Genomic DNA, 14,146 nt, shown 5'->3' with positions numbered 1-14,146 from the left:
AAAGTAGTGACAGTAAAAGTACTCAGATCTTTTACTTGAGTAAAAGTAGAAGTACCAGAGTGTAGGAATACTCCGTTACAGTAAAAGTCCTGCATTCAAAATGTTCCTCAAGTAAAAGCAGAAAGTATTCTCATCAAAATATAGTGACAGTAGCAACAGTAAAAGTAGTGATTGTGCCGATTGGTCCATTTCAGAATAATATATATGATATGTTTTATAATGATTGATCATGAAAGTGTTCTCAAAGTTGATAAAGGTGCAGCTAGTTTGAATGACTTTGTATACTGCAGGGTAGCTTGTGGATTTACTCCAGGTGGAACTAAAGTCTGATTCAACACTTGATTAGATTTCACATCATTCATCCAGATCTGTAAAGTAACTAAAGGTATTAAATACATGCAGTGGAGGAAAAGTACACCATGTACCTCTGAACTGTAGTGGAGTAGAAGTACAAAGTAGCAAAACATTTAAATACTTACAAGTATCTCAACATTGTACCCAAGTATAGTACTTGAGTTTATGAACTTAGTTACTTTACACCAGTGGCTATACAGATAGAAAGACTAAGCCTTGCACAAAGGCATGAAAATACATTTTCAAAATGCTCAACAGTGCTGCCAAAATTATAAACTGACTGCTACACAATTAAAATAAATGCTTTTATATATGTCTATTAGATGTGACTCTTTGGCGTTTCTGTTATTATTAACTGCTTTAGTTGTTCTGACTGCTAACATCCTCTGTTATTCCTAATTTTAAAGTCGATATTCCGTGGGGTCGGGGGCTCGGATCCTTGTCACCTTTTTCATACCTGATGAGTTTGCATCCCTGATATTATTAAAACAAAAACTACAATTTTTTTAAATTTTAATTTAAAATTTGAATGGCATGATATCCAAAACATGTTTTTTGAGGAATAGCTGGAATATGAAATGATAAAAAAATGTAATTACAAAGATACTTCAAGAAAACCATCTCAACGGGTCCAAAAAGACCCACCAAAAAGACCCACCTGGACAAATCCATCGACTTCCTTCTGCTCACTGAAACCTGGCAACAACCCAATGACTTCTTCTCGCTCAATCAAACATCCCCCCCTGGTTTTAATTACATCACTAAACCCCGCCCCTCACGCCGTGGTGGTGGGCTGGCTGTCATCTACAACCAGAACATCCGGACTACAGAACTCACCCTCCCCTCAGTACCATCCTTCGAATTTCTCGCCTTCAAAACCCCTCCCTCACTGACAGTTATCCTCATTTAACGTCCCCCTAAACCACACCCCTCCTTCCTCTCTGATCTCACTGAACTCCTAACCATTTTCCTCCCTCTCCCCCAGAGGCGTCAATTGGGTATGGCAAGGTATGGCAGCTGCCACACCTTGGCTCCAGGGGAAAATGTAAATGTTCGTTTTTAAAAAATAAATTTATGGAATTACTCTGTGTCAATTTGTATTGATTATTCTATTATTTAATACATATAAATTAAATACAAATGAAAATCAGAACAACACAATCGATTTCTCTAGTCTAGATATTATCTTTCCCAATACTTATCGTAACGTATCCCCCCTCCCTATCTTGAAATGTGGTATCTCCTGACGAGAAGCCGCCGGAGGTCAGAGCGGGTCATGTTATCGCGGTTTTTTTTATTTTTCGGCTAAGCTAATTAACTAAAATGAAAAGAAAGCAAAGAACTTTAGAATCTTTTTTTATCAAAAAAAAGGCAGGTGAAGGTGATGGCTCCAATGTTGCCCCAGCAGCAGAGGGAGAAGGACCAGGTAGTGAAGGTGGGATTCAAGCTGTTAACGAGGCTGTTAGCCACTCCAGCACCTGCGCCGGGGATGCAGATGCTAACAGGGAGACGGAGACTACATGCATGGAGGCTGAGAACTCGTCCACACCGACTTCTCGAATTGAATCCGAGTCTGAGTCCCCACCAATTTCTCAGATTGAAAGAGCTGGATCAGACGTGGACAGCGATAAGGAAGGTCAAGGCCCGGGTGCAGCAGCAGTAGCAGCCTCTGGGTCAACTGGAGCAGAGAAGAAGGATATTAGTGGATGTAAAACAGACGGACTCAGGCGTCCTCGTTTGACCCACTTCCCAACTAGAAATGGAAGACGCTTTAATGTCAGTGTGTATCAGGAATATGACTGGGTTGAATATTCTGCGCAAGAAGATGCAGTTTATTGCTTTGCATGCCGTCATTTTGGAGGAGCCTCAACTTTAACAGGTGACAGGCATGGACTGCGTGTGTTCATAGACACTGGATACACATGTTGGAAGAACATGAAAAAAAATCTCCTGGATCATCAAGGGAGCAGTAGACACAATTGTGCTGCATTAGCGTGGTCTAACTTTAAGGCTGTGATCAGCGGACATAAGGAATCCATCGCAAGTCGGATTGACGCAAACAGGACAGATGAGGTGCAGGAGAACCGGGCTCACGTCAAATCCTTGTTCAAAATCACGTCATTTCTGGGAAGACAGGCCCTCCCTCTCCGTGGCCACAACGAGAGAGATGAGGATGAAAATAAAGGAAATTTCCTTGAACTTTTGGACGTTATTGCAACAGATGACAGGAACGTGAAAAGCAAACAGGAACGCAGGTATGCGCACTATTCTTCCCCAGAAGCCCAGAATGATATGGTGAGAGTTACTGGGGAAAATATCAGAAGTATAATCATAAATGAAGTAGGAGAAGCACGGTACTTTTCAGTGTTAGTGGATGAAACGAAAGACCTGTCTAAGAAGGAGCAGCTGGCCATTTTGATCCGTTATGTACATGACGGGATTATAAAGGAAAGAGCCATTGGAACCTATCACATGAAGGACCTGACAGCTGAATCCCTGGCCCAGAAAATAATAAAGGAATTATCGAGTTTAGATATTCAGCTGTGTGTTGCACAATGCTACGATGGTGCAAGTGTTATGCGGGGTAATGTGCGTAATGTGCGTAATGTGGTAATGTACTGAATTGATTGATTGACGTGCGTAGTTAAGTGTTTGTGTCCATAGTTACTTGCGCTAGCGGGATGTGAGTGAGGCTGCATTTGAAAAAGTTCAAATTTTCCTAACCACACAGAAAAGCTACATAGCAGACTTGTCACTTTTGTTATGATTATTTGCTGGGCATGTATATTGATTGATACTGTAGTTAAGTCATGTGACTAGTAACCTTGCCATACCTTAGCTTTGGCTGAATTGACGCCACTGCTCTCCCCACGTCTGTTACTCCTCGGCGACCTTAACATCCACATGGACTCCACCACCTGCAAACACGCTTCTGAATTTTCCTCCCTTCTGGACAATTTCTCATTTACACAACATGTCACCTTCCCCACCCACGATAAAGGTCACATCCTTGACCTTGTCTGCTCCACCAACCTCACCGTACTCGACCTCCACCCCTGCCCCTTTCCCCTCTCTGACCACAAACTCATACAGTTCACCACCGCCTCCCCCGTCCGCCGCCCCCCCCATCCAGGAACATCACTTTCCGTAATTTACGCTCTGTCGATCCCCAGCACCTCTCCGACCTGCTTTCCTCTACTATCCCCCTGGACTCGAACCTCAGCTCACCCGATGATCAACTCAGCCACCTTAATTCAACCCTACTCGCCTCCCTCAATAGCTTGGCCCCCCTCAAAAGGAAAAATTTCCCTTTTTAAAACCTCCTCACCCTGGTTTACCCCTGCACTCCGTAAATTGAAGCAAACCGGCTGCCAGCTTGAACGCCTAACCATGAAATCATCCCTCACAGTTCACCATGATTTCTACAAACTCCATCTCACTACCTACAGGCACGCCCTCAATGCCGCAAAATCTGCTTACCTCTCCACCATCTTCATCGACCCCTCCCGTAACCCCAGGACCCTCTTCTCCACCGTCAACAAGCTCCTCAAACCCTGTGCTGACACCCTCTCTTCCTCCACTTCCAAATGCAGTTCATTCCTCCAGTTTTTCTCTGACAAAATCACTGCCATTAATCACTCCCTATCCGCTGCATCTGACGCACAAACATCTCCCCCAACATCCACCGCCACAATTCCTCCCTCCATCTCCCTTGACCTCCCGAGCCCTCTTCCCCACTGCATTCTCTCCCAGTTCACTCTGGTTACCCCCCCTGAAATACTCCAACTGATCAGCTCCTCCAAACCCACAACCTGCTCGCTTGACCCTCTACCCACCCCTGTTCTGAAGTCCTGCCTCCCCTTCCTCTGCCCCTACATTGTCAACCTTTTCAACTCCTCCCTGTCCCAAGGAACCGTTCCCTCTGCCTTCAAAACTGCTGCTGTCACTCCCATCCTCAAGAAACCCGGTCTGGATCCCTCCTCCCTCAGTAATTACTGCCCCATCTCCAACCTCCCCTTTCTCTCTAAAACAATAGAACGCATCATCTCCAAACAACTCCACCGCCATCTCCAAAAGAAAAACCTTTTTGAACCCCTTCAGTCTGGTTTCGTCCTCACCACAGCACAGAAACGGCACTCATCAAAGTCCTCAATTCCCTCCTCACCTCTGCTGACACCGGTTCCCTCAACATCCTCATCCTCCTTGACCTGAGTGCAGCCTTCGATACCGTGAGCCACACCATCCTGCTTATCCGACTCCGGGATATCGGTATCGAAGGTACTGCACTCAGGTGGCTCCAGTCATACCTCTCCGACAGATCCCACTTCATCTCCCTCAACAATCACTCCTCTAACACAGCTTCAGTCACCCAAGGTGTTCCCCGAGGTTCAGTACTCGGCCCCCTCCTCTTCATCATCTACATCCTCCCCCTTGGTCAGATTCTCCGCCATCACAACCTGGAATTTCACTGCTATGCTGACGACAAACAGATCTACCTCAGCACCAAATCCCCCCACAACCCCCCTCTCACACACATCGAATCCTGTCTGACTGCAATAAAATCCTGGATGCAACACAACTTCCTCAAACTCAACAGCAATAAAACTGAACTCCTCCTCATCGGCTCCAAATCCACCCTCAGCAAAACCCCCAACCTGACACTCACCATCGATGGCACCCCTGTTTCCCCCTCCACCCAGGCACGCAACCTTGGCGTGATATTCGACCCCACCCTCTCCCTCGACCCCCACATCCGCCAAGTTGTAAAAACCTCATTTTTCCACCTCCGCAATATCGCCAAACTCCGTCCCTCTCTCACCCGCCCCGTAGCTGAGCGACTCATTCACGCCTTCATCTCCTCCCGCCTTGACTATTGCAACTCACTCCTCTTCGGCATCAGCACAACATCCCTCAACAGACTCCAGCGTGTCCAGAACGCATCCGCCAGACTCCTCACCCACACCAAATTATGGCATCACATCACCCCGGTCCTCAAAGAACTCCACTGGCTTCCCGTCTCACACCGCATTCACTACAAACTCCTGGTCCTCACCTATAAAGCCCTCCACCATCTGGCCCCCCCCTACCTCACTGACCTCCTCATCCTCTACCAACCACCCCGGTCCCTCAGATCCACCTCAGCCGGTTTGCTCTCAATCCCCAAGGCCAAACTCCGGAGCTTCGGGGACAGAGCCTTCTCTGTGGCAGCCCCGAAGCTCTGGAACTCCCTCCCCCAAGACCTCCGTGGGTCTGATTCCCTCACCCTGTTCCAGTCCCGTCTCAAAACCCACCTCTTCAACTCTGCTTATCCTTAAACCCGCCCCTCCCCCCTCTGAACCAACATCCTCCTGACTGCTCTTCTGTTTTTGTTTTGTTTTTGTTTGTGTTTTTGTTCTTGTTTTGTTTGTCGACCTGACTCATAATGTAAAGCGTCTTTGGGTCTAGAAAAGCGCTATATAAATCCCATTTATTATTATTATTATTACTTGTGCATCTAAGGGTTACAACTTTTAGATCCCAATAATTTACAGTATATAAGGGCTTGATAAGGCTAATGTTCGTACTGTAGTTGATTTAGCTAGAAAAAACTATAATGCTGATTGACATATGTCTCTTTCCCAATGCAATTCAATGGCAAAAAGTGGCCCAATGACGTCGCAGACTGACACTGAAGTTGTTGTATTGCCGTTTGGCCAATACAAAAATTGGCCAAACGGCCCCCACCTTGTCAATCAATGTTTATTTATATAGCCCAATATCACAAATGTTAAATTAGTCTCAGTGGACTTCAGTTTGTACAGAATATCAGTATGAAAATACGACACCCTCTGTCCTTAGACCCTCACATCGTACGAGCAAAAACTTCCAGAGAAAAAACCCACAGTTTAAAGGGGTCAATGGGAGAAACCTCAGGGAGAGCAACAGAGGAGGGATCCCTCTCCCAGGACGGACAGACGTGCAATAGATGCCGTGTGTAAATCGAAAAGATAATACATTTACAACATTCCAAATGTTTGGAAATGCATGTGTCTATAATAAGAAGATGAATCCATGAGGATGTCATCAATCCTGTGGGAGCCATCAGGGAAGTAGTATGATGAGAGTCAGGCAGGACCGCAGAGACAGGCTCAGCCACCACTCAAAGTCCAGGATTCAAATCCTGAACTCAGGATAGAGGATCCAGGACACAGGATCCAGGACTCAGGACTAAGGATCCAGGACTCATGATCCAGTACTCCGGATCCAGGACTCAGGATGCAGGATCCAGGACACAGGACCGCAGCAACAGGATCAGCCACGACTCATGATCCCGGCGTAGATAAGACACCAAAAAGAAATTTGGGGGAAGCCGGGTTATTCAGAACATGAGAGTACACAGGTATAGACAGACAGAAGGAAGAAGTAAGGTGTCCCCCGACAGTCTAAGCCTATAGCAGCAAAACTAACGTGTCTGCGTACATGGATTCCCTTAGGATAGGTTGAGGGAAAAGGATAGCAAGTAAAAATTAAGGAACAGAGGTGGAGAGGCTCACCATATCACCTGAATATCCTCCTAGAGCACCATTGTGTTCTTTTTAACCAAATCTCTCTCAGAGGGGCGTGGGGAGTGGCTCCTTAAACAAACAAAGCCTTGGCTTTCAGAATATGAAACTTTTATTTCCAAAATCACACAATAAATAAATTTTTGAAGCTTGTAGAGGGAAGATGACAGCCATTCTGATCTTCCGCAGCGTCGCTCCCCCTCCATCCGGCTGAAATTAAGAATGTAAGTCGTATAGTAATCATAGATAACACGGCAGGGTCCGTTACAGTTTGTTTTCATCTGATATTAATTAAACAAAGTCTTGGCTTTTGGGTATTAAACTTGTTTCGGCAAATTCAGATGATAAATACAACTTTGAAGCTTGTAACGGCATAATTAGCGGAGAACGGAGTAATGTAACGTCACAGCAGGCATAACAACAGCCGGTGTTTCTCGTGAGTGTTTTCCCCGGGAAATACACACAATACACACAAACGCAAAATTACTCAAACACACACACGTATACACCATGGTATACACCATAGACTGTATATATTAATGGACGTAGTGTCCGTGACGTCACCCATAGGATTCTGCAGAGTTGCCGAGAAGCCCTTAGTAGGCGGAGTCGGCCACTAACGGCTTGACAGCGACGTCAGAGTCTAATCCCGCCTGCTCCAAATAAGGGCAAAGAGGCGGAGCCGAGGCGGGACCTGCTGCCTCCGAACTGGAAGTAAACAGAGCTAGCTCAGGCAGACAGGCTATTTTGTTATTCTTAATTCTTGTCATTCACACGTTAAGAAAAGACGGACTCCACCGACCGGACCTAACGGAGCCGCAGTGGGCTAGCTCCGGGACGCCGGCTGGAGCTAGCCCCCTGCGGCTCCGTTAGCTCCGGCGGCCACCACTGGGATAATTGGGTCCCCTATTAACATTTGCTCCCGTTTAGCATTATGGGCGTCATAGCCATAGACTATAAAAGTCTTACCCAAGGCTGAATCATAAACTAAAATGTATATATATATATGTATAAAGGGTTACGTCCTTAGCTGGCTAATAAGTAAAAAGCTAAGCTACCAAGCACACAAACACCTGTGAACGGGACATATATAATATTATCATTTTAGACTTCTTGGAAGTTCTGTTAGTACAGTCAAGCGCACAGCACAACATTTTAATTGTCTGGTATTTGTAACAATATTCCCTAAAAGGCACAATCACCACGAACACATCTAAAGCTAAAGGGTCAAGTACAGTAACTACAACTAATTAACGTTGTAGCCTCTATGGTTGTAGCCTAGCAGAGTGGACAAGTTGCTGTTAGCTGACAGTGAGGCATGTACATGTCCATCAAAGTGACCACGCCCTAATTTATGCAAAAGCTTAAGGCTTAATATTAATTAAACAGATGAGTTGAGAAAAAATTCCCCCCCCCAATACATATTCATGAAGGGGGGATCTAACTATACAGAGAATATGGTTTTTTGAACCACGATGTAAACATGTTTAATTCTGCTCTAAAGTTGGGCATTTTAACATGGGGGTCTATGGAAATTGCTCCCTTCTGCAGACTGCTCCTACTTGCCACTAGATGAACTGCAGTTTGAGGCTATTCCGCATTGGCGTCCCGGCTCTTCCCCAGAGTTTGCCGCTTGGTATACACACATACACACACTCGCAAGCTTCCCACAGACCAGTAATCCAAACGAAAATATCTTCCCTCCGTAGTATTTTGATAATTTGCTCCGCTAATAATCAATCAGATCGATGGATTCCAGAGAAGAGAAAACTTGAAAGGCCTTTTTCACAAAATGATGACTCTGTGACAGTCATTATATAATGTGACATATTTTGCTTAATATAATAACAACAATCCTGATATCATTAGAAAGCTAGGAATCTCTTCTTTCCAACAGTGTTCACAACTCAAAATGTGTCATTGGGTCAATGCGACTGATTTCGATGGAGCAGGTCACATATCTGTGACCTATAATATCCTGATGAAAAACGGTATAATAGTTGACCTTTAAATCAGAAATATAATAAAAACTGCATTCATTTAATGTGCAATGGGTTTTCTCGTGAATTGGGAGATTACTCTGCTGTCCATGTAATCACATCGTCAGCCGTTTAAATCCCATTATGGTCTTTTGTTGCATCTCATCCTCATTTCCTGTCACCTTTCTCCAGTCATGGTAATCAATAGAATGGCCCAAAAATAGCAAAGGATAAAAAAGGGGGGTTACGTATTGTAACCTTATTTCTATAAGCACAGGCGGAGCCCTCTACTGGACTCTATGGGTACTACTCTCATCAATGATACACGAGCGTTCATACACTGAAGTTGTATAAACGTAGCCGGCAAATCAGAACGAGCCTACCTGAATGTGCGCACAGGCACACAGTGGAAATCATTTTAACATTTCTACATTGTCATGGACAAGGTTACCACTATGAGGGGATGTCAGGGACATTATTCAGAAATACCATTCACATATAATTATGTAACTCTCACACGCATAACTGAAACCAAAATCATGTATCGACACATGGGAAACGCTCTCATATATACATGTGAAATGCTCTCCTATATAATGTATACGAGAGCATTTCATTTGTGTATGAGAGCATTTCAAGTGTGTGTGTGTGTGTGTGTATGAGCATATCACATGCGTGTGTGTGAGAGCGTTTCACACGTGTTTTTGAGAGCACATTTCACAGGTGTATATGAGAGTGTTTCATATGTGTATGTGAATAACTTTTCAATTCAGTTGTGTCGTTTCAAATATGTGTGTGTTTTTAAATGATTTGTTTCTGTTATGTGAGAGTGTTTCTTAATTGTTTGTGAACGGTATTTCTGAATAATGTCCCTAACGGCAACAACAACACAACAACAACACACAACAATATGATGCACAGCATACAGGATGTAGATGATATTGTCAGACAGGAATGTACAATTGAACTTTAAAGTTCAATTGACATCACATCAAGTCATCCCTATTACAACAATAATGTTAAAGTAATTTTCTTAGTGAAAATATCAGAAATGATCCCTATCCTAATATTCAAGACCATATTACTACACTTATGGAGTATGCCTGTATGAAAGTACCTGGCTAATCGGTGCCAGATGCTTCATTCAGCGATGAAGCATCAGCTGATTTTTCAGAAGAGGAGTCTCTCTAAGGTCCCTGGCCTCTCGTAGGACTTTGTCTTTAAAACCGCTGTTCCATCTTTCCAGGAACCTGGATGCAGTTTCTGCTCCGAACATCAATGAGAAATCTTGCAGAATCTAATAAAAAAGAAAGTAAGATTATTATTATTACAATCATTTAATGTAAACCAAGTATTTTTCAAGGAGGGAATTCAAAATGTGTTACCTACCAGTCCCTTAGTGTCCAAGAAACGAGGAAACATTTGAAGTATGTTGGCAGATTGCTGTTGGTCATGGATCATCTGTTGACGATAGTGGAAAGTGTCTCTCATCTTCTGGAAGACTAGGTCATGGTCAGTGGTTTGGAGAAGAAGAGACATGGCCTCCATACAGTCGTCTCCTGTTTGCAGGTCGTCTATGGAACCAAAACTTCTAGATGATGTTGGACCTCCTTTTAGCTCCACTCTGTCAGGGAATGTTGACGTGGCTTTGGATTGGCGTTGCACAGTCTTGACACGCCACTTGAGAAAGCCTTTGTTGCTTTGAATGTCATAGAAATTTTCCTAAAAAGAAAAGAGCGCTTCTGGTTGGAATGCAAACAATATCAGGTTTTTTTCAAATATGCTGCTGCTTGTACACAAAAGATCAAATAACCTAAATGTGACCACTGCCATTATTTAAAAAAAATGGCAACAATGCAAACTCACATATCCTTTTGTTGAGTAAGGGTCCTTCAGAGATGGGAACAATGACACAATCCCAAGGGCATGGAACTCCTTCGTCGCTTTACTTACACCTCTCCTGCAAAAGCAAAATAATTGGTTTACAATAAGATGTTTCCCTCTATAAATGAATAATTCATGCCATTAAAGCCAAGGCTCTTACCCTTCCTTTTCACACATGTGAGCTACAATGATGTTCACCATTAGTCGCCTGGTCGAATCTTTCAGACTCCCAGTATCGTCGTACTCTTTGATCACGGTCAACCCTGCCGGCTTAGAAGTTAGAACCTGCTCCACCATCTAAACACAATTTATATGAAATAACAAAAAACAATTAACAAAATAGATCATGTGTAACCAACTACTGATCAAATCGATCATCAATAACAAAGCTTCTTCAATTCTATGAAACCAATTTGTTTAAACTTGCTTTTCATCTCAGGCAAAGTAAAGAGTAAAGTATATTTAAGTAAAATTACATTTCTTGCTCGGGTACTGTCCCTCATAGGTTGAATCATTTCACATCCAGCATCACTTGTGTCACTGCTTAGGCCACTTGAGGTTGAGACAGACAATGTATCTGTACAACTTGGAGAAAATGGACTTTCACCATGTTGCTGCAGGTTGGTAAGATCTGGGGATCACAATTAACATAAATTATCCATATGGCCCATTATACCAAATCACATATGTGCCAGTTGCAATGTGCAAAAACTACAATTTACCGGAAGATCCCAACTTATTTTATTAGAACAACTTTGTATTCATTTATTATGAACATTAAACCCTGCTTACCACATGTTGTAAGTATCACACATTCAGTGAGGTTGGAGCAGTCACCAGATTCTATCAGGTTGGAGCAGTCATCCATGTTTTTGGATGATTCTGCCAGTGGGAGGTCTGAAATGCACATGATACATAGATTTTACTGTGGAGAGAGAAAATTATGTGATTGCTGTTGGTTATTGGCGAGTACAGAATATAAAGAAAATCTGTTTCTTACACATAGAAAATACAAATTTCTCATAGCATTCCTGCAACAAAACAAAACCCAGAAATATCACCTTACCATAATCAGTGTAGATGACAAAACAAATGTCTTGGAATGTTGCCACTTCAGGAAAGACATCCTCATCCACCTCTATGCCTTGCTCATCGGTGACTTTCAGCATTGTGTTTTCTGGTATGAGAAACTTCTGTTGCACTGAAGCATAACAATAAACACTTAATTAAATAAACAACTTTTACTACCCCTTTAATGAATTCAACAACACAGACAACACTTACCTGCTCTGATGAAGTCTGAGAAGTGGACTTCGTCCAGTTTGACATATTTTTTTGTCCCTCCACGTCTCACCTTCAGCAACATATTGACCAACTAAGGAAAAAAGAGATAGCTCTTACTTTAGCAACATGTTGACTGTCACTAAAAAAATGATCTTGGGTAGCCATGTGGTAATATTATTTCATAAGCATTTTAAGGTAGCCTATTCTAGACTATTCGCGAGCCTACATCATCAGGTTGGGCAATTAAGAACAGTTTTGGGATAGTTCTTTGAAAAAATTAATGAGTTAGATGTTAACAGTTACTTTAAAAAAGGTATCCCTTACTTTACTTTGTTATTTACTGCTGAAAGTAATTAGTTACACTACTAGTAACAGTAGTTTTGGATAACTCTGTAACATCACCTGAGATGCACCATAACAACCTCTATTTTATTTGAAAATCAACCGCATTTTCTTTTCACCGTTGAAACGGGGAATCATCGTCTCCATGGTGGAGGGAAATGTTGGTTCAACCAGCCTCTTTATTCCCTGCCATTTCTGCTCCCGTTTCCTGCATTAAGTCTGAGTGTGCCCAGCGAAAAGGGACGTTTGCTTTATTTTTCTTTCCTCCCGTCATGCAGATAGTTAAAGTAGAAGACCATAAAAGTAACGAGCTAATTTTGTGCTTTGTTTGCGCCTTAATTAAACTTATAAAGACGTCATTTACTTTGTAGTGTTACTAGCTAGCTGTTACGTCAACAAAAATGTCCGGGAAAGTACGTCAACTCGTCCACATTCCCTCAATGTAGGTTGCGGGACTCGTCCAGTACCGTCGTAGCCGTTCAATCTAACGTTCAATGCAAAGGAAAAAGCATTTTCGGTGTTGAAAGAACAACAAACTAAACTAAAAAGCTAACACAAAAGAAACAGATATGACGACTATAAAGCTAATTTGCATTAACCTAAATCATGTCCATGTTCAACACGTCTAGGGCAAGAATTCAATTCAACAGCTAGTTAAACTTGCTAAGTTCGTCTTAGCGAAAATAAACACATTCACTTTACAATGACAGAAAATATAGTTTGAGATGTAAAACAGCACTTACCTTCCTCGGGATGGAGTCCAAGTGAAGCCGCGTGGTCGCGCAGCAGCAGCGCAGTTGTGAATAAACACCAGGGTAGTGTTCTGTCACGCTCCTGAACACCCAGTGACTGAACCCCGAAATATTACTCCGCCCACGAGTATCCCTTAACACAAACGATAGTCTAAATTCGAAATGAACTCCCAAAATCTAACCTTTTCACACTTTTTTTTCTAACTACCAATTATTTTACTTCAGAAATTTGCTTTGTACTGCAACTCCCTCCTGGCTGGTCTACCTGCATGTGCCATCCGACCTCTGCAGCTCATCCAGAATGCAGCTGCTCGTCTGGTATTGTTAACTATGTTCGTTATTCTCCCGTCCAGGAGAGAAGCTTTAAAAGGAGACTAAATGGAGTCTCTGTGAAAGTTCAATTGGGTACTTTAATTAAAAAAAGGCGCGGGTTGGTGACAAGCATGATATTGTTCAGTCAGACAAACAGCTGTGATCCGCTCCTCGATAGGGAAGAGAAGAGAATGGATCTCTCCTCCGGTGCTGTTATATATCCTCTGCTGGCTCCTCCCCGCCAGCCGGCTCGCCTCGTTTCCAATGTCCGTTATTGCATTTAAACAGAGGATAGGTTCTTTTCACATTCAATATATGCTTAACACGCCGTTTCTCCTCATATTCTCTTTCATCACTTTTCATTTAACACATTCTAAACGCTGTAATCAATACTCTAAACAATACTTCTCGGCTCGTTTGGTTTCCGGTCATTCCGGATGTTGTCACATGCTACTCTCGTCTGTAAACAATAATGTATTCAAATAAACTGTACCTTCATTTAATATTCAGCATGGTAGTATCTCGACATCTATAGTTGTAGTGTTAAATCAGTAGCTTCGGTTTGCACCACTCCATATCATTTCGCTACTAAATTCACCTCTTCAGGAAATCGTATATTAGCCACATGCTAAATGCTAACCGTAGATGAAGGATTTTCAGAATAAAAGCTTAACTGCTTGTGCACAAGAATTTCTGG

At 42.9% G+C, this 14,146-nt stretch overlaps 1 protein-coding gene across 1 annotated transcript in view; it reads right to left on the bottom strand.

Annotated features, from left to right (window-relative positions):
* The window catches only part of LOC307014303 (uncharacterized protein), a gene marked incomplete at its 3' end in the record, with an annotated part of 137,844 nt that extends 124,196 nt beyond the window's left edge, over positions 1-13,648 (bottom strand). Inside the window, exons 1-9 of the mRNA XM_079642176.1 lie at positions 13,129-13,648; positions 12,044-12,134; positions 11,826-11,960; positions 11,552-11,656; positions 11,236-11,390; positions 10,920-11,056; positions 10,742-10,835; positions 10,265-10,597; positions 10,088-10,172 (exon numbers count right to left, since the gene is read on the bottom strand). Of these exons, the coding sequence (XP_079498302.1) occupies positions 10,088-10,172; positions 10,265-10,597; positions 10,742-10,835; positions 10,920-11,056; positions 11,236-11,390; positions 11,552-11,656; positions 11,826-11,960; positions 12,044-12,125 (1,126 nt within the window). The 5' untranslated portion in view covers positions 12,126-12,134; positions 13,129-13,648. The remainder of the gene's footprint in view (positions 1-10,087; positions 10,173-10,264; positions 10,598-10,741; positions 10,836-10,919; positions 11,057-11,235; positions 11,391-11,551; positions 11,657-11,825; positions 11,961-12,043; positions 12,135-13,128) is intronic.
* Between the last annotated feature and the right edge of the window lie 498 nt (positions 13,649-14,146).

The sequence above is a fragment of the Notothenia rossii genome, assembly GCF_949606895.1.
Source record: "Notothenia rossii genome assembly, chromosome: 8".
Taxonomy (NCBI): Eukaryota; Metazoa; Chordata; class Actinopteri; order Perciformes; family Nototheniidae; genus Notothenia; species Notothenia rossii.
Note: the sequence above shows the minus strand (reverse complement) of the source record. Positions and strands in the feature narration are given on the sequence as shown.